Consider the following 27871-nt stretch of genomic DNA (forward strand, 5'->3'; position numbering starts at 1 on the left):
GCTCCTGGACACTGTGTGACTCTGTCCACTTAGCACAGCCAGCCACTCCCAGGGTGGAGAACAGAACAAACCTGCCACCAGGTGGCTGGCTGGCACCATTGTGGGGGTGGGCTTGTAGCACAGTGGTGGCCCCAGGCCCTTTGCACAGTGCAGGGTTGCTTACCCAGATGAGGTCAATCACCTGGGGCTCCCTAAAGGACTCAGATCCCCTCATCCTTAGGATTAATTATGACACAGACATAATTCACTTGGCAGACTTTATTTTTTTGGGAAAAACAAAAAAAAATGTACCTCTTGGGTTGGAAAGGACCCACTGACAGCATGGCAGACAACGCGTGAGCAATAAATATGCACGTACATTCAAGTATGTGGGGCGGCCTGGGAGAAGCCCGTGTTCTGGCGTCGGACCCCACACCCTTCAGAGCATGGTCGCTGTGGGCCTGGGGCCCCCAGGCTGTACTGTGGGGTGGGGGTCTGGCTGCTTCCCCACGCTTGGAGAGCCTCAGAGAAAGACCGAGGAGCCCGGCTGAGGCACCTCCTGGGGAGAAGGTAGCCCCCACACCCTAGGGGCCACAGGGTTGAGGTGGGGGGCCAGGGGCTTGCCAGAGGGCCGGTGGCAGGCCAGGGCTGCAGCCCCCCAGAAGGCCCGTCTCCTGCCCAATCCCGTGGGCTGATGGTGTGTGCGGGCGGACCCTCCCCACAGGAGGAGGCAGTGATGTCATCTTCCCAGCTGAAGGCTGGGTGCTCACTTGGAGGCACAGGGTTGAGCCAAGCTGAACCCCCCACCCCCGGCTTCTGCCAGCCGCCCCGGCCCTGGTGTGGTGAGGGAGCAGCTCTCGCTGCCACTGGCATTCCAGCCGGGCCTGCTCCGTCCCTGGGCTTTCAGGGCTTAGGGTTTAGGGTGTCACAGCTTATCCCCACCCTTCCCCTCACCTCCCTCAAGGCCCCTGCCTGCTCTGGACTGGGGGCCAGCTGGGGCTGGGGGCCAGGGCCCGGCGACCGTGTGTGGGGACCCCTGCCCGCCTGCACCGTCCCGTCGGGCTCCAGGCTTTCCCAGCTGGCCTTCCACCTCCTCCAGCCCAGAGGAGGCAAGCAGGGGGGCCGGCAGGCCAGGGGCTGGGACTGGGCCAAGCATGTCTGCTCTGTCATCCCTGGGACCCTCCCCGGGAGGACCGAAGCGTCCATGTTGCTGGCGGGCCCCGTGGCTGTGGCTTCCGAGCAGCCTTTGGGGGCTTAGGGGCAGCCGTGGAGTCTTCACATTTGCCGGGTGGGCCAGAGGGCTGGAGCTGGGCAGAGCGGGGAGAGGCCAGGGAGGGTTAGGGACCAGCAAAGCTACAGGCCAGACCTGGGGCAGGGTGGGGGCGGGGAGAAGGCCAGGCCAGGCAGGTCGGGCAGAAAGGCCGCGTCCCACGTGGGAGCCAGTCTAGGACAGAGGCAGGCCCCACCCACCCAGGGCAGCCCTGGCCCGAGCCTGTCCCCCCAAGAGAGGGATGCTGTGGGGGCCGTGTGCCCAGCATCGGCCACAGGGGATGCAGAGCCTGCCCTCAGCCATGGCCTCTGGAGGAATGGGCTTCTCGAGGGGCTGTGGGCATCACAGGTGACAGTGAGCCCCCTGGCCCCAAGGCCCAGAGCTGGGCTGGGGCCAGCCTGGCCGTGGCTGCAGGGGCTTAGCTGGCCCCGGGTTGACACTGCTGCCGGGGCTCGGGGCTCCCACCCCCCTCCTGCTCGGGGCTCCCGGCAAGGTCCACCCGCTGCTCGTCCATCCGCTTGGCCTGCACCCTCTGGATGAGGCTGAAGAAGTCCTCGTCGGGCATGGTGGGGCCGCGGGGCAGTACGTCAGGAGGCGGGCAGCGCTGGTCATCGATCCTGGAGGACTGGGCAGACACGGACTCGTCGGTTGGCAGCTCGGGCCTCCCCCGCCTCGGAGGGCCTGGCCTCGTGCACGGGCCCAGTGGTCCTTGGTCTCGGGGACAAGGCCCACGTGGGGGTTTTGGCCAGCGGCTCTCTCTGCATTTACTGATAAAATCAGCCCTGCGGGCAGTGCTGGGAGCCCCGGCCTCAAGAACTAGGAGCCTCTGCCCAGGCCACCCAGGGAGGGAGGACTGAGTCACCGCCAGGCATGGGCGAGCAGGCCGGGCTGCGGGGCTGCCGACTGGCCTTCCCTTACTGCACCCAAGATCCCCCGACAGGGATGCCTTCAGGAGCCCCGAGGGCAGGATTGGGGGTTGCAGCTCCCTGAGCCCAAGGTGCGAAGCTCCCCAGGGCGCCCCGTCAGGCCAGGGGTCTGGGGCAGGACTGGGGAGGCCCTGGGACTCCTGCGCAGGGCCTGGAGCAGAAGAGCCGGGAGCCGGTGCAGCTGCTGGCGCGTGCGGGCGTGTGGGCCAGGGGCTCGGGGGTTCTCTGTAGGGGCCACTTTGGAGGATTTCCGGACTCGCCCAGGGCCACGCTTTCCTCTGCTCTGTGGGAACGAACAGCACGTCTGGAAAGCACACCGTGCCCCAGGCTGCAGCCTTTCCCGCAGCCTTGCATGAGGTCCCTGAACCCTTCCGCTGTCTCGCCCTGCCTGGGGGGCCAGGGGCTGCACCACGCCCCAGCGGTGCCCCCCAGCCAGAGCTCCTGCCCCATGAGGAACAGCCAGCCTAAGGGTGTCCGGGGGGGCCCAGGTGCACCTGTGGGCACCCGGTGACAGCAGTGCAGCCGGCCTGAGCCGGACCGGCCGGAGCCCACCACAGGCTTGAGGAGCCTCCATCCCGTGCGAAGGTGAAGGGGCCCTGGGCGCTTGGAGGTGGAGGAGGACGTGGGGTGCGGGGGCGCGGGGGGGCGCGGGGGGGCCATGCGCGAACATGGTGGGAGATGGGCGGGCACGGGGAGGCGGGCACGGGGGGCACGGGGCAGGCATGGAGGGAGACGGGGCGGGCATGGGGAAGAGGGTTCCCCCAGTCCCCTAGCCGCAGGCCCACCTGGCACTTGACAAGCATGTGGAAGAAGTCGTCCCCTGGCTCCTGTGGATCCCCATCCCCACACAGACGGCCCAGGTTGCTGTGGGTGACGCGCAGCCCAGGCAGGCTGCCCACGCTGGCCCGTTGGTCGTCCAGCCGGCGGCTCTGGGAGCTGGCGATGAGGTCCAGGAGTTCCTCGGTCTGCGGGGAGGCCGTCCGCGAGGGCTGGGCTGGGGGGGCGAGGTGGGGAGGGGGGGCCCCCACGGGCCGGGTCAGGCCAGGGCCCCATTCCACCCTCCACACTTTGGGGGACACGGGGCTCCCAGCAGTGACCCCAGATGCCCTGGGCTGTCCCTGCCACAGGCCCCACGCCCACCCACGGGGGCTCCGAGGTGCCGGGGAGAAAGCCTGGCTTCCCACACCTGTTCCTGGCCACGCCCGCTCCTGGCCCACGGTGCCCCGACACGGCATGCCCCAGGGAGCAGGGATGACGCAGCTTTGGGGGAGGCAGGGGAGGAGGTGGTGACAAGGGGCACTTTTGCAGCGGGGTATCCCACCCCTCGGGAGCAAGGGCTGGGGGGGGGGTGGGCACTGCGCTGGAGGGTGGGGAGTGAGCGTGGCAAGGACAAGGGGAGCTCCATGGGGGGCACTCACCGACCCTCTCCTCCGGGGTGGGGGCAGCTGTGGCCTCGGAGGCCCCAGGCTGACCCTCCTCCAGGGGACAGCGCTGGTCGTCCATACGGCTGCTCTGGAACTTGCTCAGGAGATCAAAGAAGCACTCTTCGTCGGAGGATGGGGCCCGAGGGATGCTCTGGGGGGGGGGGGGGATGCAGTCAGCATTGGCTCTGGCCCAGCCACGGTGGCCCGGCTCCGGTCACCAGCTCCTCAGGCCCCCAGACAGCACTGAGGCTGCCGCTCCGCCCGGATGAGGTCAGGACCCTCCCCCCACCTGCCCACCCTCCTCCCGCACCCCCCCACCCCCGCTTGCCCTCCTGCAGCGCTTCCCAGCAGCGTCCCTGTGCCCCACGTCCCCCACCCCTGCCGCATGGGGCCCTATCACATGCTTGTCGAGCTCCAGCTGTGCTGGTAGCTCTGGGACCCGACCGCCCAGCATGGCACTCGCCAGGGCAGCCGAACACACGAATCAACCAGTAGCGAGTGAGTGACTGGACCCTGGGCTGGCGGGAAGCCCTGCTGTCCAGCTCCCGTATCACAGTGGCCTGTCTGTGCCAGGGCCCCGGCAGCCGTGACGGCGGATGCGGGACCAGCAGTGTCAGGTCATATCACCACAGGCAGGGAGCCACAGCTGGGGGAGGTGAGGGCTCCTGTGTTCCACCCCAGTCCCACCCCTTCTGCGCTTAGACCCGTGGGCAGGCCCAGAGGACAGATGTGTGGCGGCCAGGACCCTGGGTGCAGGATGTTCAGGCTAAAGAGAAGGTGCAGCCGTCCCCCAGCCCCCTGCACACTGGCTGAGGTGTCCAGGCTCTGCTCTGAGTGGCTGGGGGGGGCAGTGCGCAGCCCAGGTGATGCCTCAGTGCGCAGCCCGGGGGGTGGGGAGGGCTGACCCAGGGGCCACCTGCAAGGTCTGGGCAAGCCCCACTGATGAGGCCAGGGAGGGGGCGGTGGTCCTCAGAATGAGGGGGGATGGCGAGCGGAGTCCGGGCCACTGGACCTGCCTGAGTCCCAATTGGCAAACCCAGTCCCCCTCTGGTCCTCAGTTTACACAGCCATAGGAGGGGAGGCTGGAGGCAGTGGTCTCTCAGGGCTCCGAGGGTGACTGGTGGAGGGGGCGGCTTCCAGGAGCCACCTTGGCTATAGACTGGGTCCTCCCCTGCTCCCTCTGACGCCAGTGGCCCCTGCCTAGCCCTGGCCTGTCCACCTCTTGGCTGGTTGAGGGGGCCTCCTGGGACCTGCTCAGAGCCTCGCTCACGGAGAGACCACAATAGCAATAGTGTCACCTACTAAGTGCTGGCTGGAGCCCAGATCTCCTGACGACCCCCCCCCCCCACCCCACTGCAGAGGCAGGTACCAGGGCGGGGGAGCTCGGTTGGGGATCCCCCAAACAGGCCCAGTCTGGGCCCCCAGGGTGGTACGGTCCCCCAAAGCCAAGAGGGATCCAGGGAGGGCCAACCTCGTGGGTTGTCCTGACACAGCCTACAGGGGAGCCGTGCCTGTGGCCCATGTGGGAGGACAGCGGCCCCTCCCCTGTCCCACCAGCGTGGGCCCAGACCCAAGGCTGAGGGTGTTTGAGGAGCCTCTGACTCAGCGCTCTGCTGTCCTGCATCCTGGCCCAAGACCCCAAAGAGCCCGGAGCGAACCGAAAGCTGGCACGGAGTGCACAGGGGCCTGGGCCGGGGTGGGGGCCCGGGGGTGCTGCTCTTGGCGGACTGGTCAGGGCCAAGCATCAGCTCTGCACGGGTGGGGGTCGTGTAGGTGCCTCCCTACAGGGCTCTTTACAGGCTGCTTGGGGCCCTGGGGTCAGCCAGGTATGGGGGTACATGCCGCACCCCCCTACTGCTGGGGACCGCAGGTGGACTGTGGGTCAGGTGAAGGGAGCCAACCTCTCCCAGAAAAGGTGTAGCCGCGGGGCCCCTCTTCTCTAGACATCTGGGACCTCAGCACTCCAGCCTCCCGGGGCTGAGCTAGGTACTGTTTACCAGAGGCTTCCCCTGGCCCATCACCCCTGTAGCTGGGGCTGGGCAGAGAGGGCCCCAGAGCAGAGCTGCGTGGGACCCTGGGAAGGGCTAGGGCCTCCGTCGTTTGGGGGTGTGTTGGGATGAGGCTCTGGACAACAGAGAGGCCCTGCTCTCGTGGTTTGCCGCCCTGGGTCCCCACAGGACACGCTGTGCCCTTTCCATGGGCCCCTGACTCGGGCTCCCTGGGTCCCGCCGGACTTCTGGCCTGGGACTTGCTGGCTGCCCGCACCCCTGCCTTGGCTGGGTGCAGAGGTGCTGAGCTCACCCCAACAGCACCAACCCCCGGACAACAGCTCTGCTCTGCAACCCCCCTCCAGCGTCACAGGGCCCCCAGTGCTCCCTGAGCCTCCCGCGCCCGGGACCCGACACTCACGCTAGCACCGCAGCTCCCCTCCAGCGGCGTGACCGGGCTGTGCACTATGTGCTGTCCCCAGCATGGGCCATGGGGCGTCTGTGCTGCCCCCGTAGGTTCAGTGCTTAAATAGGCCCCAGGGGCGCACTGTCCCCGCCCCGGAGGGCCCCCCTGCCTGCGCTCACTCACTCCCGCGGGCGCACACTCACACACGAGGCAGACGCACACGCATACGCTCTGTAAACACTCAGACTATTTCCAGCACAGAGGGCTCCTGCTCTGGCCCACGGGCGGTCAGGCCGAGGGGTGAGGGGGATGGAACCCGTCTGGGAAGCAGCGTTCCCATGGACAGGGGCCGCTGACGGGGGTCCGGCTTCCTTCCAAGCTGGGTCAGCCCAGAAGTCGTCTCTTTTTTCAGCCCTGACTCCTGAGGCCGGAGCCGGGTCTGCCGTGGCCGCATGAGGAGCCAGAAGGATGCTGGCCCTTCCCACGGGCACGGGCTGTGTGGCCGCTCCCTGTGCAGCAGCCCTAGGGGCTCCACCCCCGCCCAGCGCCCTCCCCGCCCCTGCCACCCGCCACGGGGTCCCTTCCCTGCACCGGGCGGTCTGATGAGCCTCGGCCTCTGGCTGGCCCCCAGGACAGTCCTCCTCGTGCTGGCCCAGGGCCCAGTGCCAGCCGACCCTGGGGCACTGGGGGGAACTGGGTAGGAGGCCTGGCAGGAGGGGAGGACAGGAAGGGGACGCAGAGCCCCCAGGGCCCTCTCTGCCCTGCACCTACAGGGAGCTCAGAGCCCTGGAAGGAGGGCCCGCCCCCAGTTCTGACGGTGGGGAGCTGGGCCAGTGTCTTTGGGACAGGGGAATCAGGCGGCCACTGGGGTCCAGGCCTCCAGTTGGGGCCAGCCTTGGCTCTCCACCACTGGCATCTCCTGCAAAGGTGTCCCCAGAGCCCGCCAGGTCTCTGAGGAGCAGAGCTGGGGTTCCAGGAGCTGACCACGGCCTTGGAACCCCAGCTCCACCATTCCTAGCTGGGTGCCCTCAGGCCACCTCCCTCGGCTGCCCTGTGCATCAGTTTTCCTTCTTAGGGCTGCTGTAAACGGATTACACATGGCAAGCCTGAACACTGGCTACTATCCATGTTTGGTGGAAGGCACCCCCTCCCACGGATGGCAGCAACAGAGACGCAGCTAGGGCCAGGTTACCATGGAGAAAGGCCTTCCTGTTCAAAGCCTGCTGTGGCTCCCTGGTGCCTGGGGGTCCTCCCCTGCCAGACACTTTCTGGAGGGACCGTGACAATCGGGACCGGCGCAGTCCTGATCCCACGTTCTGCCCCAGGAGGAGTTCCCGGGGCCCCCAAAGCCCCGTGTGATGGTGGCAAGGCCCCTGCACTGAGGGCTGGGGGCCCCAAACGCACGGTGTGGGTGGCAGCCCCACTCTGCTGGGGTCTCAGTGGCGCCCCCCTCCTCCCCCTTCTCCCTCCACGGACACAGACCCTGGCTGGCAGGCTGGAGGGCAGTGCCGGGGTCACACGGGGTTGGCAGAGGCCCTCCCGGGCACAAGGGAAAGACGGGCACAGAGCAGCCTCCGGGGCTAAGAATACCCAGCGCGGCGCCCACGCTCCTCAGTGTCGGGGCAGGTGCTGATTAAGCCCTCAAAGGAAACTGTTTTTAGACTAATTCCCAAGCATTTGGACCCAGGTGTTCTGCATGCCTGGTGGTGAGGGGTGGTGTTCTAGGCTGACCTCTGAACCTGGCTCCGCGGGGCCTCCCAAACGCTGACCGGCTTCCGTGAGCCCAGATGGGCTAGCCCCGTCTCGCGGATTACCCCCAGGAGCGGGAGGTCCCTGTCCCTCTGCCCCCACTGCTCTGCATCTGACTGCCAGCCCATCGCTCCCTCACCCACCATCCGTCCGCCTCCGGCTCCCGACGCTGTGTACCCAGACAGGGCTGCTGGCCGGCCCGAGGGCCTGCGGTCCCCGCAAGGTCGTCCTACAGACCCCCAAACACGAGGCCTCCAGTCCACTTTCTCTACGGCCTGGGCCCAGCCGAGGCCAGGACACAACAGATGGAGTGCTGTCCGTGCACCGAGTGCCCTGCGTTCAGGCCTGGGGGCGTTCCAGGGCCGTGGCCTCTGCCCCCCGCGGGTGGGGGGTGGGTGCCTGGCCCAGCCCAGGTCTGCAGCACAGGACGGCAGCACAGGACGGCACCCGAGAAGAGGTCACCTACCGTGCGGGGGACCTGCACCCGGACGTCTGCGCTGTCCAGCGGGGAGTGGCCGCCCTCTCGGGGCCTCTCGGCAGCCTCCAGCCCCTCCTGGTATTTCCTGCTCCTCACGGGGAGAGGGAGCACGTCCCTGCCTGGCTCCCGCCACTCCCCCACCTGGTGGCTGTCTCCATTCTGCTCCTGGGGAGGGGGAGGAAGGCCAGGCATGGGCGGGGGCCGTCAGCAATCCCAAACCCATGCTCCCCGGCACGGGACCCCAAGAAGGGAGAGCAGCAGCCCTGTCTCCCAGACTTGCACCTAAGCTCTCAGGGGTCGGAGAGGGGAGGGCGAGAGGGCCTGGGGGTGCGGAGAGGCAGGGCACGGCCCTGGAGGAGCTGCGAGCGAGGCAGCTGACCCCACACTGAGCAGCGAGTGACCACGGCAGCCACGCGCCTTGCTCCCCAACAGACCCCCACACTGAACCCCGTCCACGCTGGAGGAACCAGAGGCTCAAAGAGGCTAGCTCGCTCCCCCAGGACGACACAGTGCCCACTTCTGGCAGGTACAGAGTGGGCCCAGAGCCCTACCCTGCCCCGTGTCCAGTCGCCTGAGGGCTTGCCAAGGCCTAGCTGCTCCATCTGGAACGGCGGGGAGCACCCAGGAGTGGGAGCCTCCCAGGACACGGGGGACCGTGGCTGGGTGGGGGCTTGGGGTCTACAGTGGGTAAGGACTGGGGCTTGTCCCCCGGGGCACACGGCTGGTGGGACCCTGGGATGAAGGCGGCGGGGACAGGGCCTTGCAGGGGCCTCTCCGGGGGCCAGTGGTTGGGCTTGCGTCTCAGGCTGCGGAGGGCACCCTGGTCTCCGGTTGCGGGGATGCGACACAGACTGGGGTGGGGGATGGAGGCGGCTCACCAAGTACTGGGCCAGCCTTGGGGGGACCTGCTCTCCGCGTTCAGCTGCTCACGCCAGGGGCTGCCCCTCTGGCCCCGGGGCCCCAGCCGCCCACCCCAAACCCCACTCACCCGCTCCAGGGGGAGCCTCAGCAGGCCCCAGGTCTCTGCACTCAGCCTCTGTGTCCTCTTGGGCCTGGCACCTGGAAGACAGCAGGCCCGGTCAGCCTGGCACTGACTGGGGGCCGAGAAGTGGGCTGGCCCAGGCCACCGGGTTCTCTGGGGAGGGTCAGGGTGTCAGCCTGCACCCTGGGGACTGGCAGGGAATGTCCACCTCACGGTCTCTTGCAAAAGCAGACACAGTGTCCGTATGACCTTGCACCCCCAACGGACAAGCAGTTGGGAGTGGGGGTGGGGCAGACTCCCTAGGGCCTGGGCGGGGTCTGGCCTAGGTGCTCCCCACAGGTCCTGTGTCTGAGCTCCTGCCATGCCCGGGGCCTCCCCCACTGAACTCCATGCAGATGGGGCCTCGGACCCTAATCTGTTCACTCCTCAACCTACATACACACGCGCAGCCCAGGTCCTCCCAGGAGCTGAACACCGCTCTAGCTCCACACACAGGCTGGGTACCCGCTGGGGGCCCCTGTGCAAGGGTGGGGTTGTGCGAGGCAAGGAAGTGCTATGTGTAGAGTGAGCAAGGCCTGCAGTGTGGCGGACGCTCCAGGGTCCTGTCTTGGCAGCACCGGACCTTGGACCCACGGCCTGCCCTCGGGCTCGGTGCCCCTGGCAGACTGGGCCTGCAGGCCTGTCGCCGGCGGTGCGGAGGGAGCCCCGGGGAAGTGTCTGACTGCGGCTGGCGTGTTGTGGACACCCTCAGGCTGCATCTTGAGGACGGCCTGCCCTCCGTAGCTACCCCGGCACGGCACGGAGCTCCACGCGAACACCCGTGGCGGACAGCGCAGGCTGACCCCACCCTGGGCCCACACGCGCTGCCTGAGACACGGTCCCCAGAGCAAGAGGGGCCGGCTCAGGAGGTCATTCAGATCAGCCCAACCAAACGCCCAGGGCTTCCTAAAAGCAGAATAGGTGTCCAGCCCTTCTCCCTGTCCTGGCCTCGGGGTTCTGAAGAAGCCACACCCTGCCCCCCACACTCCAGAGGCCTTGGGTGAAAAAGCAGTGACTCTCGGAGGAGGGCGTTGGGGACTGCTGTCCCAGCAGACCAGGGAGGGGACAGCTGCAGCAGCCTGACCAGGAGATGGTGGCCTGCAGCTACCTGGGCCCAGGACGTGGGGCTGTCCGCGGCCCCTCCCCCGTGCCTTTAGCTGCCACGGTCAGGGCCAAGCCTGCCTCTGCCCCCTGCACGCAGCCCCTGGCCAGCAGGCAGCGCCCAGGTGTCGACCCCACGTTGTGTGGCCGAAGGAGCTAGAGCAGGCCCAGAGGGGGCGTCCCCTCTGTGTGTTTCCTCATAAGGGCACCCACCCCAACCCGTCCACCCCCACCCCAGACTAGGCAGACGGCTCTGAAGAAACACTGGAATCCATCCTGCACCAGCCGGTGCCTGGGGGTCGCGACCAGCCATGGCAGAAATGGAGGGGCACCTCCGTTCTGGGAGTCACCCACAGCTGAGTGGCCCGTTGGGATGGGCAGGCCTCTGTGCATAGCCCGTTACTCACCACAGCCAGCGACAACCTGGTTCCATCTCCCGCCATGGGCGGGCTGGTGGCCCCTGTCTTCTCTGCTCCCTGATACCCCAGGGCCCGATTCGATGTCTCCACCCTGTGTGCTGGACCCTGCCTGGCTGGACGGTCAGGCACAGGCCACGGTGGAGGCTGAATTGCCGCTCTGAGACACGGCTTGTGTCCGGCTCCAGGGCGGGTCCCCTCGTGGCCCTCTGAGCCTGGCTAAATGCACCCTCTGTCGGGAGCGCGGGCTGCCCTCACTGGGGCGTGCGGCCACACAGGCATTGGCACGCGTCCCATCCACCCAGCCCAGAGGGTGAGGTCTGGAAACTTCCCTGAGCACCCCCACTCCCGCCTGCGTCTGACCAGCGCCGGCGTCATTTCTGCCCTACCAGTCTCGTGTGCTGCGCCCAGCCCCGACCTGCCCCTCCCACGTGCAGCTTGTCCCATCGACACGGGCAATCCTGCTTTCTAACTGCGTGGCTGTGTCCCCCCAGCTTCTCCCTGCCTTCAGTCTCTTCCAAAATCCCAGCAGCTCCACCTTCAAAACAGATCCAGAATCTGAGCCCTCCTCACCCTTACTGGGGTCTGCCTCCCTGCTCTTGGACCCTGCAGGGCGTGTTGGATCTGCTTCCTCTGTTCACCCTCTAGGGGCCCCCTCCCCCTCATTGCTCCTCCCAGCCAGGCTTACCCAGGCCCCAGGGCCTTTGCACAGCTATTCTCCATTTAAGTTCAGGCTCACTCCCTCCTCCCCTTCTAAGTCTTTGATCAGATGTCACTGCTATGGACCACATGTTTGTGTCCCCCACATTCCATATTGAAGACCCAAACCGCCCCTGCACCGTGATGACAGGAAGCAGGACCCTGAGAGGTGATCAGGGTTGAGCTGAGGCCCTGCGGGTGTTGGGGTGGGTGCCCCTGTGAGAAAACACAGAGCCCCCTCTACCCCCAGACCCCACCGTCCTCTGGCTCCCTGCTTTCACACCTCCAGTCCCCAGCGGCAGCGGAACCATCAGAAGTAAACATCTAGGCCTTCAAGCCTCCCGGTCTGCGGTGTTCCGATCCGCTCCCAAGCTGACGGAGGCGGCGGCCCCCACAAGGCCATGCGCCACTCACACTCAGCCTCACGCTGCTCCTTCTTCCCAAACACCTGCTGCGCGTTATCTGTCCACTACTGCCTGCCACACATTGTCACCACTGGTCGCCTGGGCAGGCTTGCTCCGTGATGCGCAGCCTGTGTTTCTGGGTGTTCATTACGTGGGGCCCGTCCCACCCGGCTGCCCTCCCAAGACCCTGGATACGGGGGCTCAAGAAAGAGACGGCCAGCCGTGGTCACAGGGCCTGGAGACGCAGAGCCAGGGTCAGGACGTGAGAGGTCAGGTCCATTTGGCAAGCTCCAGAAGGTCAAGCGTGGAGCAGCCAGGAAAGGGACAGACATGAGGACAGCTAGGACCCCCGCGGCCTCGAAGTCTTCGGCCGTGTGTCGTGGGTGCCTGGCTCGTGAACGGGGACAGGCCACCTGCTGAGTGTGCGGAGGGACAGGGGAGTGTCCACATCTTCAGCCCGCCCCAGGGACAACAGTGGGCCCAGTTCCCAGGCAGGGACAGTGGGGCGCAGCTGGGTCCAATGACGGGGTCCGCCAGCCAGGACGGGGCGGAGCCAGGGCCTGCAGCCGCATCTGTGGCTCAGACATTCGCCGCACATCCCAGCCCGCTATGGTGGCCAAACACAGGGTCCATGGACGGCCCATACCCTGTGAGACACAAGACCACTGGGTCCAGCTCCCCAGGGCTCAGGACCGGCCCCACCCTCTTAAGAACTGATCGGGCTGCCACGTCCGCGGGGGGTGCAGTGGAACCTGCATCTGACACGCCCTCGCCGGAAAGGGCAGGCTCACGGCCCGGCAGGACACCGGACCCAGGCCCAGGCCCAGGCCCCAGCGGCCGGCTGGGAGGAGCCTGTGCCCACCCAGACTTGTTCTGGGGTCTCTGCTGGGATGGGGCTGCAAGGCTGGGACCCACGATCGACCCACAGACTGAGCCACGCCCCGCGCCAGGCTCTGGGTCCTCCAGCCGCAAAGCATAAAGGACTCTTGTTTTTCTCGCAACAGTAAAGAAAAGCTCGAGTCCGCCACCCGCCCACCGCGGCCCTGCCCGCCGTGGCCCTGCCCGCCGCGGCCTCTCTTCACATCCTCCCAGGGTTCCAGGATGTGGGGCGGGTAAGCCCCCTCCCTGATCTCCCCTGGCCCCCTTCCGCATCACCCCCCCCCACCCAAGGACTGACACGCTGTACACACAAGGGCACCATCCCTGGCCGGGAGGGTCCGTTTCCAGGCACCCTTCTGGAAACTGGGCCAGGCCCCCACCCACGCTCCGTGTACGGGCACGGAGTCCGTGAGGGAGTGATCCGGCCCCTGCAGGAGTGTCCCGCGTGCCCCCTCCACAGGGCCCAGCCCCTGCCAGGCTCACCTGAACAGGGGTTCTCCTTCAGAACTGCCCAGACTCCAGGGGCCTGCTTGCCCCCAGAAGCTGCACTGCAGGGTCTGAAGGCCCCCAGAGATGCCTGGGGCCCCCACACCTGCCTCCATGGCCTGAGCGGGCTGCTCTGGAGAGCGGCCCCTGCCAGCCCTGGCAGCGGGCGGGAAGGGGGCTTCCGGAGGCCCTGGCTGGGAAGGGTCTGGGCACGGGGCAGGGCAGCAGAGCCGGCCTGGGGAGGACAGAAGCTGCCTTGTTCCCAGCACAGCCAGCCCTTCGCCCGTGATGCGCCCCGCCTTTCCTCAGCTCGCAGAAGGGGACAAGAGCCGCACAACCTGGACTAGCCACACCCCCGGGGGCGCCTTTCCAGAAACCCAGCCTAGCCTCGCCCTCCCTTGCTGCTGGCTTCCTCGGCGGGGGCCTCGCAGGGCCAGGGGCTCCACGCAGAGCTGCCCACCTTCAGGAAAACCCCACCCGAAGGGTCGATACCGTCCTATGCATCCTGGGGCAGGACGGGGACGAAGGGGGAGCCCTCCTCCACCCCACCCCCTTCAGCCACGGCACTCCCAAACGAGGGTGGTTGGGGGTCCCAGAAGGCTTTGCGCCTCTACTCCTGTCCTCACCCGAGTGGGAGCGACATGTGCCCCGTTTCCCAGGACAGGGCAAGCTCAGAAACTCCCAGCATTAGGCATGGAAACCCTGCGGCCCCTCCACACCGCCCACAGCCTCTTCCCCAGCCTCCTCCTCAGCAGGCCTGACGGGCTCTGGAGGCTGGCGCAGGGCGGGCAGGCACCCCTGGGGAACACGGCCATGAAGGGATTGGGGTCAAAACTCAAAGAACCATAGGTTGGGGTCCGTGCAGGCAGGGAGGAAGCAGCTAGCTCCCTGCCCCGCACCCACCTACTGCCCCCGGAAAGCCGGTTCAGGGAGCGCCTCCCTCCCCCCGGCCCCACACTTTTTATCCATTTTCTGCTTTGCAAGGAACATTCTGTCCCCACGTGCCCCTGTGTGCCTAATGATGTGGACCTGTGTGGGGGGACCCGCAGCCCGTGAATGAGGTCATTACAGCTGCCCTGGCCCACCCTGGGCTTAGCACCCTGAGCCTCTCTGGCGGACGCAGCCTCCACTTCCCGCCCCCGGGGCCCAGCCCTCAGCCCGGAGCAGGAGGATCACCGAGACAGGGGCGGTGAGTGGCCCTCTCCTCGTCTTCCCCATCCCCACGGCGTCACCAGGTGATGAGCCAGGGGCGCTCAGGGTGAGTGCAGGCCCTCACTGCCGCAGACAACAAAGCACTGGCCTGAAGGCCTCATGTTCAGGCCACACTTTTGTCCAAGCTGTCCCTGCTCCTGAATGCCTCTCTACCCCCTACTTTCCAATCTCCCAATTCTTGGCCTGATCCGGGGAAATAGAACCGTCTGTCTGTGCCCTGAGCACCCTGGACCCTGGACCCCCTGCCCCCCCATCTGGGTGCTCCAGAGCAGGGCCAAGAAGGGGTGCCCGTGCAGAAACTCCCGCGGCGGGGGCGGACCACCCTCACTGGGCAGCTCTGTCCAAAATTCTCCCACTGACCTTCGGGTCAACTGCGCCCATGCCCCACGCACCCTGGGGGGGCCTCCTACCAGACCCCTGCCCACCCTGTCTGGGAACTCACCTTGGGCCTCGTAACCAGCCAGGTCTGGCTTCTCGGTGGCCGCGGGACTGGGCATCCGGCCCAGCAGCAGCTGGAGCTGCGCCACGTTCATGCGGGCTGTGAGCTCCCCACTACGGTCCCCAACCTGCAGCCGAGCGGGGCCCAGTTAGTGCGCAGGTGAGCAGGAGGCTCTGGCAGACCGTCGCTGAGCCCTGAGCCTCCAAGGGAACCATGCCTCACTGTACCTCAGGGATGGAGTCTGGGGGTTTTGGCCCTGGGTAACGGGGGGCCATGTGGGCTCCAAGCAGCACCTCCATACCCCAGGAATGCCCGGGCCTCGGGCAGCCAGCCCTGTGCCATGTGGGGCACTCCTGCCAGAGCGCCCTTCCAGGGCAGGTGGCCTGCCCCAGACCCCACCTTTCTCAGTCCCGGAGCTTCCCATGCACCCCTTGGGCCCCTCAGGCCCCCTCCAGGGTCCCAGGTCAGAGCAGAGGATGGCCCTGCTGCATAGGGGAGAGTACACTGCCAGAGTACAAGCCCGAACACGGTGAGTGGGCCATGGCCAGACCTCGAGTGGAGCCCTGGGGCCACTGGTGGGCCCCCACCTATGCTCAGGGGGCCATGGGGCCGGCCTTGCTGGGATGGGCTCTCCTGACCCAAGCTTCCCTGTTCCCCACCACTGGGGCTCCTATGGGTCTTGCCAATAGCAGGCATGGGGCTGTGATGGGTCTGGGTGGGCACTGAGTGTGTGCTAGGGGGATGTGGCCGTGTCACTGGGGCCGAGGAGGATGGAACCAAGAGAAGGGGGCAGGCTAGGCACCAGGAAGCCAGAGGCCACCTGGGACAACCTGACCATAGTAGGAGGGTCCTGGGTCCAGGGTCCCTCGAAGACCCTGCCTCCCATCCCCAGAAGGGTGAACAGCTGGGGGTTCCCGGGGGGAAGAGCCTGGGGGCGGCCATGACTTTGTTCCCCTGGGCTGCCTGTGGCAGGTCATTTCCACCTTGGCCTGGCCAGGTCCCATCGGGGACATAGGACCCGGGCGTGGGTGGGCCCACAGGGAATGATGACACTCTAGGGGTGGAACACAGGCCCCCTGCTCCCCTCCCCCGATGCCCTGACTGCAGAGATAAGCACCCACCGGCCTCTGAAGACTCGCCCAGCACACGACAGCCTGGGAGGGATGGAGGAATGTCCAGCCAGGAGCCAGGGCACACAGAGGAGCCTGGTCCCAGGTGGGCTGGGCACTGGGAGGCCTCTGAGACCAGCGAAGGCAGCCGTGGGGGACAGGTGGCAGGGGAGGCAGGGCAGGCCGGGCTCACCTCCTGGGAGATCTCCAGGTGTTTCTTGGCAAAAGTCAAGGCCTGTGCGGGGCTCCCCATGGACACGTAGGCATTCCCCAAACTCCAGCACGCCCGGCCTTCACCCACTCTGCCAGGGCGGGAAACAGGTCACAGGTACAGCCCGTGGCCTGCTGGGCCTCACTGGCCCCCTACAGGCCAATCAGGCTCTCACCCCCATGGCTCCCTCCATCCTTGAGGACAGGGGCACTCCCCAAGTCATTAATCTTTCAATTAAGGTGAAAAATCACACAAGATAAAGGCAACCCCTTCAGGGCCAGCCCAGGGGCTCCGTGCACTTAACGATCCATAGCCGTCACCGTCCGGTTCCAAAACGTCGTCCCCCCAGGAGCAAGAGCTGGCCACTTGGAGCCCCCAGACAGGGCAGCCGGCCAGCAGCCCTCTCCTCCCCAAAAGAGGCGCACAGCCCACGGCTCAGAGGCCCTTGCCCCGGCTGCCGCCCACACCTGCCCATGTGTTCAGACTCCTGTGTCTCCTCGGAGACACGGGGTGCTCAAGGGCCACAGACGGACGCGGTGATGAGGGCCCACCCCCAACCAGCCCGCCCCCAGTGTTGTCATAGCATTTGGCCCAGCGCCCACCGGGTCTCACCGAGTCCCACTTGGTGCATGGTGGGGCCCGCGACGGAGGGAGGCTGAGGCCAGGCATTGCTCAGAGTCGCCTGGCGGTCAGCAGCAGGCCAGGGCCTCGCTGGAAGCAGCTTGTGGCTTAGCCCACGAGGACCGGCCAGAATCCCCAGGGGCCGGCCCCGCCCCCAGCGTCCCCACAGCCCCCAGTCCCCGCCCCGCACACCTGTCGGCCAGCTCCTGGGCGATGAGCAGGTGCCGGAGGTGGTACTCGGCCGCGCGCTCGTAGTCCTGCAGCAGCGTGTATGTGTTGCCCAGGCTGTAGCAGGCCTGCGCCTCCACTGCCTGGTCCTTGAGCTGCCTCGAGAGCTGCAGCGTCTTCCTGAGGAGGGCACAGGGGTCAGCCCCAGGGAGGAGGGTTTCTAGCAGCCCCCTTTGCTGGGGGGCCCCCATCTGCGGGGTGGACAGTGGGCAATAGGGATGCAGTCCATCTGCTCAGAGCCCTCAGCCCCAGGGTCCCACAGAGGTCTCCGGAGAGGACTAGGGACAGCACATCCCAGCTCGGGGTCCTTACTTGGGATGTCAGGGCTCGGCACGGGACCTGGGGCTGGTGACCCGGCCTCTGCGACTCAGGCCAGGCTTGTAGAGCCTCCCAGCACAAGCCAGGGATGCCCAGGAGCCTCCGTGGTCTTTACCCTATGAGTCCCTATAAGACGGACCACACCTGCGCCCTAGGGGCATCGTCAGGGGCAAAGGCAGCTCCGGGGTTCCTCTGACAGCCAGCGCCAGGGGCCGCTCTTCAGAGCAGCCCGCTCAGGCCATGGAGGCAGGTGTGGGGGCCCCGGGCTGGCTTCCACCAGCACTTACCGAGTGAAGGTTGTTCTTCCCATCCCTGGCAGCCCCCGGACAAGGGCTTTGCCAGGACACCCTTCTGGGTTGGCCCAGAACCCCCCACGTGGCCCCTGGGAAGGCTGGGAGGTCAGGCTCACCTCTGACCTTGGGCTGGTGTCCAGGTGGCCCCCCTCCCCCTGGCTGGGCTGGGCAGGTGGGGGCGGGCGGGCAGGCCTGCCTACTTGTAGTACTCAGCAGCCACGTCAAAGCGCCCCAGGAAGATGTGGGCGTTCCCCAGGTTGCTGTAGGCCCTCCTCTCGGCCGCCTTGTCTCCAAATTCCTTAGCAATGGCCAGGCGCTGAGGACACAGACCCGAGGCCCGGGTGGTCACACAGCAGCCCTGGGACCCGAGGCAGACAGCAGACACAGCCTACCCGCCCAGGGCGGCCAGGCCAATGTCTGCGCGTGCAGAGGGGTCCGCCCAGGTCCCTGCACTGGGCGCCGGCGAAGCCAGGCGGCTGGGGGAGCCCCGCGGTGCACTCACCTCCTTGTGGAAGGCCGTGGCCTCCATGAAGCTCCCCAGTAGGTAGTGGGTGTTGCCTAGGTTGCCATAGGCCCTGCCCTGGGCCGCCCGGTCGCCCAGCTCCTTCACCAGGGACAGATTCCTCCTGGGGGTCGCGTCTGTCTGAGCCACGTCCCTCTCAGTGCATGGGAAGCAGGGGCCCCGTGACACCCGCCCCCCAACCAGGCTAGAGGGCGATGAGCAGGCAGCCTCCGCTTGGCTCCTCCCAGGAGCGCACCCCAGCGGGCGCCGTGTGAGCTCTGAGGCCGAGTCGGGGCTCGTCTGCCCCAGGCTTCTCGCATGCACAGACGCTCAGCCCCACGCCCCTGGCCTTCCTGCAGCCAAATGTTTTCTAAATGCCACACGTGGCTTCTCCGCACCGCCGTGGATGACTGACGCGTGGGGAGATACCGGGGGCTGGGGAGGAGCCCCACCAGACCCTGAGCACAGGTGCAGCGGGGGTGGGGAAGGATTGCTGACCGGGCCATCGCCATGCAGGGGTCTGTGGAGAGCCGATGGGGTCAGATAGGGGCACCTGCCGCACCCCGAGACCAGCAGCGGGGCGTCAGGAAGCGCAAGGGAAAGCGTGGACACCCCGCGGCCCGCCGGCTCTGCGGGCGCCCCCGCCCACCCCACTCACTCATAGAACTCGGAGGCTCTGCGCAGCGGCTCCCGGACGTCCGGCGGCAGGTGCCCGGGGTCCTGCGCAGCGGTCCAGGACAGCTGCTTGCCCTTGGCATGGTACACGTTGCCGATGTTGTACAGCGCCCTCGCCTCCCCAACCTGAGGGTGGCACCGAGGTTGGGGGACCTCTGTAGACCGGGCCCCCGAGGAGCCCACTGTCCCCGGTCCATATATCCCGTGAGGCAAGGACCCGGAGGGGGACGATCACCACATCCAGACGCTAAGGTAGGGCCGGAGCCCCAAGAAGGGCTGGGGGGGTCTCGCGTGTGACAACTGCTCTCTGAGGACACCCCAAGTGACTGAGTCACAGGGGAGGGGTGGCCATGCCTGGTAACGGGCACCCCTCTGGTCTCTGCTGCCCAGGGAGAGGAAGGGCCTCCCAGCCAGGCCTGGCCCCCTTGAGCTGTGACTTGGGGTGAGTCACCCTATTTCCTTATCCATGCTGATCTCCCAGGGTCACAGAGGGAGGTCACGGAGCAGGACAGTCAAGCGTCCGCACCGGGCTTCCCCATCCCCCTGCTGCTGCGCGGCCACATCTCCCTCTGGAGCCCAGAGCAGGGAGGTCGGTGAGAGGCAGAGCCGACATGGATGTTGGGGGGCGGGGCCTCTAGCTTGGGCAGGGGCCAGGCCACCCTCCCACCTTCCTCCCACCTTCCTCCCACGGGGGCCAGCGTGGGGCCACAGGTCGGGGGTGCCGGCCCCCCAGGGAGCCACTGACTGACCTTGTCCCCCTGCTCTTGGGCGATGTCCAGGTGCCTCTGGCAGCAGACGACGGCCTCGTCAAAGCGGCCCAGGACCTTCAGTGTGTTGCCCAGGTTCCCACTGGCCTTGGCCTCCCCCATGCGGTCCCCGATGGTCCTGGAGGGCAGTGGGGAGTGAGCAGCCAGGCTGAGGGCTCCAGACGCTGAGTCCCGCGGGGACGCCGGGCAGGGGTGGGGCTGGCCTGGCAGGACCGGCCCTGAGCCGACTGGGGCAACGCTGGGCAGGAGTCCTGTGCTGGCGGGCGAGGCCCCCTCGGGCAGCCCCCAGGATGGGGAGTCCAGCTGGGGGTCACTTCTCTGCGGGGCCCAGCCTGCAGCTGTCAGGGCCTGGGGGCCGCCGGATGGAGACCGGGAGAGCCGGGGAGAAGGGGGCACCTGGCAGTGTAACTTTCAACATGCTGGCGGGGTGCGGAGGACACCTGGGGCTCGCTGGCCGGGGAAGGGCCCGTGGGCATGACTGGTGGGAGCCCCGGGGAGCTCCACTCCCTCTCAGGGGCCCCCGCTGCTGACTGCACGTGCAAAGGAGGGGCAGAGGGTGGGAGACAAGCAGGGGGGTGCTCGGGAAGGAGAGCAGCTGGAGCCAAGGCCGGGGGTGCTGAGGGAGGGTGGGGACCTGCGGGAGCACAGGCGGTCGCCCCCCCCCCCCCCCCCCCAGCTGACACACACACAGTCCCGGAGGCAGGCTCACAAGCGCGGACACAGTTGGGAGAGCAGGCCCCAGCCACGCCCACGGGCCGATGGACAGGCTGGTCCTGGTCTCCAGGTCCCCGAGCCCCCGAGGCAGGCGCCCGCGCTCACCGCGCCAGCAGCAGGTCGTGCCGGTGGTACTCCAGGGCCCGGGAGTACTCCTTCAGGTAGAAGTAGGCGTTGCCCAGCTGGCTGTAGATGGCACTCAGCGTCTTCAGGTCCTCCGTGCCCACCTGCACCGCCGCCTCAAAGAACGCCGCGCCTGCCTTGAAGTCCCCCGCCTTGCAGAGACGCTCCCCCTCCAGGGCGAGCTCCAGGCACGAGGCCTCCATCCTGGGCGGAGGGGAGGAAAGTCACAGCCTGCCTCTCACGCGGCCCTGCCGGGGACGCGCGCTTCCACCCTGCCGTCGCGAGGACCACGAGGCCCTCCGACAGCCGGACCCACACTGCACATGTGCGTGCTGTGCCCGGGAGCAGGTGCCAGGGCCGGTGGCACGCCCGTCCCCCAGCTGGCACACCTGTGCACCTCACCGAGGGCGTCTCACTGCCCCCCCACCACTACCAGGGCTCAGGGGCTCCGGGCAAAGGCGTGAGTCTGTGACCACAGCAAGGCCTCAGGCCATGGCGGCCAAGCTCCAAACACAGCCTCCCAAGAAGTCTCAGGCGCCTGGGTGAGGGCCACCCCTGGAGCCACATCCCTCCTCCAGGGTGGCCTCAGCAGCCTGGGATGGGCCCTGAGCGTCACCAAGGACAACCGAGGCTCAGAGAGGTTTGGAGAGCTGGCCAAGGCCACATGGGCAGAACCTGACCCCCCCCCATCCTAGAGTACGCCCCGAGCCTCCAAGGTCTCCATGGGGGGCTGCAGGCTCAGGCATCATCTGTTCTCACCTCCCATCCTTGGGGGAGGCATGGCCGCATCGGAGCCAAGGGTCAGCCAGCCCTGGGAGCCGAGGAGCGCTCAGCTGCCCCACGGCCACGACTGCCTGATGGACAGCGGCTCCCCCACCTCATGGCTCTACCAAGGGAGAACAGGACAGGACCACGCTTAGGATGAACCCAACCCCTGGAAACTGTTCCAGGTTCCTGGCCCCTGAAGCCAGCCTGACCCCAAGGGTCTAGAGTTCCTCGTGACAACCCAGGCCCTAGCCGGAGGCTGCGCCAGACCCTCCTCCCCTGACCTTTGGGCGGGGGCTTCAGAGAAGCAGGGCCCTGCTCGGCCCCTAAGGTGGGGTCTGGGCCCCCCAGCTGCTAGCCTAGGTCCTGTGGTCCCTGGGTCTTAGACCACCTATCACGGGAGCCTCATGTGTGGGGCCACTCAGTCAGGCCGGCCCTGGCTCGGGCCCTCCTAGCTGTGGGGTCCTGGGCAGGCCACATCACCACTCAGAGCCTTGGTTTCCTCCTCCGTCCTCTTCTGGCTGGTCCTGTGGGTTCCCGGCTCAAGGCCTGGCCCATGGCCCTGCCCTTGGGTGGGAGAGTGGGGCCCCAAGCTGGAGGGCACCCTGGCCCTGGAAAAGTGAGGGGCACGTTCCGCACGGCCGAGGGCCAACCCCGACGTCCCGCGTCCGGGTCCGTGGAAAGCCTACAGGTAACTGAAAATGTCCACACCAAACGGCCCACATGGCCCAGGGCACCTGCCCCTCAGCTTTGTTGGGTTGCGCAGTGGTTGGTCAGCAGTTACTGGGGGGAAGCACATGGCTCCCCTCAACCAACCAACAAATCTGTCTACGCCAGTGCTTCTCCACCGTTTGACCAAACCCCCTTCGATACAAACCGTGGCGCCCGGCCCACTTCACCTCTACATTGACAGGAAAACGTGCACTTCCAGCGTTTCCAACAGCACCGCTTACCAAGAGGCAGGGCGCACCTGTGGAGCCCCGAGATGCTGAGCCCAGCACCCCAGACCCCATGGGCTCAGAGCTCTCTGCTGGGAAGCCCCCCACCTTCACAGAACTGCTTGCCTAGCCTCGAACCCCCAGCATCGGGGCCACTCCTCCCGGGAGGGCTGGGCTCTGGGACCTGGCACCGCCCTGCCCGCGCCAGGTTCGAGCCGAGCCTGGGGGGCCCCTCCGAGAGCCGGGGGTCAGAGCTTTGGCCTCATACCCGCCCGCTCTGGGAAGGTCCATCCAGATGCCGCACCGCAGGAGCCCCCCAGCGGCCTCCCCCGGAACCACTGCCACGCGTGGGGCTCCTTAATCTAGGCCTGCCAGGCCTCACCCAGCTGGGCACCAGGCCATGGGACGCCGTGGGCCAACCTCTCCTCCCAAGGGACGTAGTAGCCTCGGGGCTGTGACGCTGCCGTGTCCGGACCGAGCTCACCCTGTTGGCTCTGACCGAGTCGACAGTGAGGAGAGGGGGAGCGTCTGCCCCCAACCCCCGGGCCTGCCTGGACACCACGGTGAAGGAGGATTCTGGTGCAGGAAGGGCCTGGGGCCCAAAGAAGCAGGAGGTGGGGGGTCCACGGAGGGGTGTCGGGCGTGGCCACCCTGAGTCCCAGAGAGGCCAGTCCAATCCTGGCTCCAGGATCGTGAGGACACCCCCTGGACAGGCCGCAGGCAGGGAGTCCGGGCCAGGAGCCCCACCCCCTCTACTGAGCCCGAGAGCCCCCCAATGCCCCTTGACCTCCAGCACCCACCCCCCTGCCCCCGTCACCACCCAGCACACCTCTTCCTCCGCAGGTTACGCATCTTCTGCACGTAGAGCCACAGCTCCAGGCCCACGGGCAGCAGCAGGGGGCGGGGCCGCGGGGCACCGTACACCACCTTGCACACGGCCTTCTCTGCCAGGCTCAGGGCCACAGGCTGGCCCTCGGCAGAGGCAGCCGGCATGGCGGGGCTCCAGGCCTCCCTCCTGGCCCACCAGCTCCCGGCGCACCTTGGCTGCCAGTCCCGGGGATGCCCCGGCCTCGTGGTCCCCCTGCCTCCACCCACTCCAGAGCGGTGGGCCAAAGGCTCTGGCGTCCCAAGTTCCAGGAGACCCCGGGTCCTCAGGCAGGCTGTCCAGGGCCTCCCGGGGACTGAGGGGGATCAAGGGATCAGGGCAGCTCAGAGCTGGGGATCAGCACCGTCAGCAGGCAGGGCAGGGCCCAGGCGGGGGAGAGGCTTTCTCTGCCAGGCCACTTGCCCAGCTCAGCAACGGGCATGGGGGTGGTAGAGGCCTCCAAGGCTGTGCAGCTCTGGACCACGGGAACAGGAAGGGGGTGCCACTCTGGGGCTCCCTCTGACCCCGAAACTACCTGGAGTCAGAGCACAGGGCGAAACCGAAACACGAGGGAGTGTGGGAGGCCCAGGGCAAAGACCAGCCCAGGTGCAGGATCTCACGGCCAGCACCGGCCCTGGGGGCCCTGTTCACTCGGCAGCGGGCTCTGGTGAGGCCGAGTCTCGGAGGGCCCGGGGCAGGTGAGGGCAGGGATGGGGGGGTCCCAGGCTGCCGGCCACACCGCGTCCTGCTTCCCAGTGTCCCGACCGAGTAGCCCCACCACGCTAAGGCTTCTGCCAATACCCCCATCCACCCCCCCAGGACCACTCAGCTGACAGGTACAGGGCGGGCCTGGGTCACCGCGTTTTCACCCAGCTCCTATTCACGAATTAGAGCTCCAAACCCTCAGATCAACCCCAGGCCCCCCACTCTGCCTCCCAGGGCCCGCCTGAAGGACAGGCTACCCTCCCCTGTCTTGCCTGAGACCCACCCAGGCTGGCCAGGCCCACATCCCTGCGCAGGAAGAAGATTCCGGAGCCTCTGCCCCAACACCACCTCTGCAAGCCTGTGGCTGTTTGCCCCGTTGCCTGGCATGTGCCCGCTGACCCAAGTGAGGGACCGGTCTGCGGCCGCGCTGGGCCGCCCACTGCAGCACCAGCTTGTGGAGCCGACCTTCCTGCCCTCTAGCCTCATGTCTTCCCTGCAGGACTGCCCGGGGCCTGTCCGTCCGCCGCACAGGCTGTCAGGAGACCCACTTTCGGGGCACGAGAGCCCCTGCAGCTCTGGGCTGGGCTGACGAGAGTTTGCAGAGCTCCCCAGGATTGTGGCCTGAGCTCCCCGGCAGCCTCTCCCTTCCCTGGGAGGGACGGCCTTCCCACCTGGGATGCGTCGCCCCTCCTTGCAAGGGCCCACCAGGCCGGCGTGCCCAGAGGCTGGACCACAGTGGCCGGGAGGAAGGACACCATCTGCCTAGCTCCTGCCGCCCGCCCGCAGGCTGACCGGTTAATAAGATGGTTATGGACTCCCCGGTGGCCACCCTTACTCTTTGGCCACATCGCGCCCACACCCTTCCAGCCCCGCCTTGGCATCCAAGACAGCACCCCACAGAAGCCATCAGCCCAGCCTCACTTGGACCAAACTGCTCTGCTCTCCATCAGGCTCCTGCCCTCACCCACCTGTCCCGCCAGCCTCTGCGGGGTCCTCGGGGGCAGACATCATGGCTGGTCTCCAAGCCAGGCCCCCAGCTCCCACCGCACAGGGCTCCCTGGGGGCTGTGTCCCTCTTCCCTCCCTCCTCTGCTAAACGCAGTCACTGTCCTCCCTCTCCAGGGATGTCTGCCCCAGTCCGGGCCATCAAGCTGATGTGCCAGGGCCCCCGCTCACCCCATCCCGCTGCCCCCAAAAGCAAAGCCATCCTGACTCCCTTCCACATGGAGCTTTCGGGACAGCACAGGGCAGGGAGCATGGTGGGAACAGGAATTGCTGATGGAGAACATGTGTGTCACCCAGCTTGGGAAAGCGCTGGGGGTTGCGTTTCTAGTGAGCCCTGGGGCCAGGCCGTTAGCCTGCAGATGCCGTGCCACGGCTGGTGCCTGGGATACGGTGGAAAGAGCCACGGTGGGGACGGGTAAGCGGCAGGAGGCCGTCCCACTCCTGAGGATGGCCCTGTCTGGCCACCTTATGCTTGGGAGCCACGTCTGACAGGCACCTGACGGTGGGGGCGCTCACCACTCCCCCTGGCCTCCCCACTTTCAGGGACCTCCTGGCCGCCTGCCCCTCCCTCGAACTCTCCTCTCCCAGGCCCTGTCGGCCCCTCCCTCCCCAACCCCTGCTCCAGGAAGGAGCCTCTGCCTCCCCAGCACCGGCCCCTCCCCAGGGCCCCATCTGGGGACTCCTTGGGCCCACGGGCACACTCACACCCCTCTCTGGGTGCATTCCGAGCCCAAGTCCCCCAGACCCCATATCACCAGGCAGGAATTTGGCATGGGAAAGGAGCTGCTGGGGGAGGTTCCCCCAGAGGTGCCCCCGAACGACTGTCTGCAGAGTGGTTAAACCAAACGGCCGCTCAGGGCCCCTCCGCTGCCCTGCCATAGGTGGGCTTCCTGGCCAGGGGGTGGACAGCCTCCTGACGCCTTCCCCCCGCCCAGAGGAAGGGCCTCCCTCCTCTCCAGCTAACAGCCCCCACCCGTCCAGGATGCGCCCACACACGCTCCCGACTCCCGCCCCTGCCTGCCGGCCTCCGAAAGCCGGCACCGAGCGGGACCCACCCTGCCCACAGCTGGCTGTGGCCACCCAAACACCCCTGTGAGGGGTGTCCGCGCAGGCCCGCAGGAGGGCTTGCAGCAGCGCACCCCAAGTCTGTGCTCGGCTCGCCCCTTCGAGCTCAACTCAGCTCTCGGCTGGCAAGGACGGCCGGGCTCAGGGCCTCTGCCAGCGTCCCCTCTTAGCCCTGTCCCTGCCAAGGACGGCTCCCCCCATCAGTGTCCTGCCTGGCGTGTTACTGCCGGGCCCCAGCACCGGCCCACACTCCCGACTGCCAAGTCGAGACTGTGGATGTGGACCAGCACGGAAGGGACCCCAGGCTCAGCTGTGCAGGGGATCCTCTAGGGCGGGCCTCCAGTGTCAGCTGCCAGGAAACCCACCCGCACACCCCTCCCCCTACATGGGGCCCAGAAGCCAGGCCGGGGGGCTCAGCACTCAATCCTGGGACCACACAATGGCGGCTGTGTCTGACCAGTGGCACAGGGACCAAGGTGGGAGGAGCGGCAGACCTTTTCACTCACCACCAGGGCCTCATTCTGCACTTTGGGGGGGGGGGTGCCGAGGAGGGGGGCGCGTAAAACAGGCGTTTGCTGCTGACGCACTGGCCAGCTGGGGCTGGAGAATCCTCTTGGGCAAGGCTGGGCCCCTTGAAGGCCCAGCATCTGGGGAGGCCGCCAGGTCCTAGGAATGATGGTGTCCGTCCAAGTCCAAGCTGGGGACCCGTCAGGCGCCCTGGAGGCAGCCAGTCCAGCCCCTGCCTGGCACTTGTGCCGACTGTACTGGGCCCCCGGCATCCCTGGCAGAGTCCATGCCCCTGGGAGGACCTGGTGCCCACGTGCTCGGACACCTGGCATTGCCGTGCAGGACACCCTGGCCCAGGGTCAGCAGGCAGGCACGCCCGCAGGTGTCAGCTCAGAAAGCGCGGGCCGCCGGCCTCCATGCAGGGGCCCGGAGGCTGGAGCCTTCTCAGGCAGACACACACCCCACCCGGCTGGCTGGCTCTGCAGCCTGGATTCCAGCCTGTGGTCCCCTGAACACAGATTCATAGTGGGGCCGTGGGGACAAAGCCGGGTTCCTTCAGCCATGCTGCCTCCAGAGAACCCAAACTGCTGTTGTGGGGAGGTGGTGCCGGGCTTGGGAGGGAGCTCCTGGCGGGCCCCCTCCACACACCTGCTGGGCCAGGCTGCCCAGCTGTCAGGAGCGCAGCTGGGAAGCTGAGGGTCTCCCTCCCACTGTCCCAGGGCAGGGGGTGGGGGGCGGTCCAGCAAGCAGCAGCCCACCCCAGCCAACAGACCATCCTGACCACTGGCTAATTCTGGCGACCGAAGGGCACCAGCTCCCCCCTCAGTGCCCCCCATGCCTGCATGTCCTCCCCCCCACGCCCCCCACCCTTGCGGGCACCTCCCCCACCAGGTGTCTCCTTCCTCTGCATCTCCTCCTTCACCCCGGGTGCCCCCTACCCCCGGACCCCGTCCTCCCCAGTCCCCGCCCCCGCGGGCGCCCCCACCCCTGCACCCCTCCTCCCCCGCGCCTCCACCGCCGCCAGCCCGCAGGGAGGGCGCGTCTCCGCCACGTTGCGCGCCCACCGCAGCCTTTGTTCCGGGCCTCCCGCCTCCTGCCGCCGGTCCCGCGCGTCCCGCCGGTCCCCGCAGGCCCCCACCGGTCTGCCCAGCCTACCTGGAATAGAGGCGCCGGGCCGGGCCGGGGAGCTCTTCGGCGGCGGGCGGGGCCGGACCGGCCATGGGGCTGGGGTCGCCGAGGGCCGGGGGCGCACGCCCCCCCCACCCCGCTCGCGCGCCGCCCTGCGCCTGTCCCCGTCCGCTGTCCGCTGTCCGCCGCCCACCGTCCACCGTCAGTCCGTCCCTCCGTCCTTCTGTCCGCCCGCCCGCGGGAGGCGCCGAGGAAGTGATGCGCGCGGGGCGCCGCCCCTCCCGCCGTGGCCGTGATGTCACCGCCGCCCGCGAGGGGAGGGGGCGCGGACGGAGCCGCGGGTCCCTCCCCGCGCGCGCGGCCCCGGGGGAGGGGGCGGGGCCTTTGAGCCAGAGCCTCTGCCCCCCAGGACCCCCTCTCTCCCCAGCTCGGGGCTAGGGGGGCACGGGGGCAGGG

General features: G+C 67.6%; 1 protein-coding gene across 1 annotated transcript; it reads right to left on the minus strand.

Moving 5' to 3' along the window:
• Nucleotides 1-243: 243 nt before the first annotated feature.
• Nucleotides 244-27624, minus strand: GPSM1 (G protein signaling modulator 1). The gene is given in 15 exon segments (XM_059143466.1): nt 244-1727; nt 1730-1874; nt 2961-3169; nt 3594-3750; nt 8209-8385; nt 9209-9279; nt 14881-15004; nt 16180-16288; nt 17011-17166; nt 17858-17973; nt 18160-18283; nt 18818-18960; nt 19584-19719; nt 20421-20642; nt 27443-27624. Coding segments are annotated over 15 exon segments (2349 nt in total). The 5' UTR covers nt 27508-27624; the 3' UTR covers nt 244-1332.
• Nucleotides 27625-27871: the final 247 nt, after the last annotated feature.

This window comes from Mustela lutreola, chromosome 12, assembly GCF_030435805.1.
Source record: "Mustela lutreola isolate mMusLut2 chromosome 12, mMusLut2.pri, whole genome shotgun sequence".
Taxonomy (NCBI): Eukaryota; Metazoa; Chordata; class Mammalia; order Carnivora; family Mustelidae; genus Mustela; species Mustela lutreola.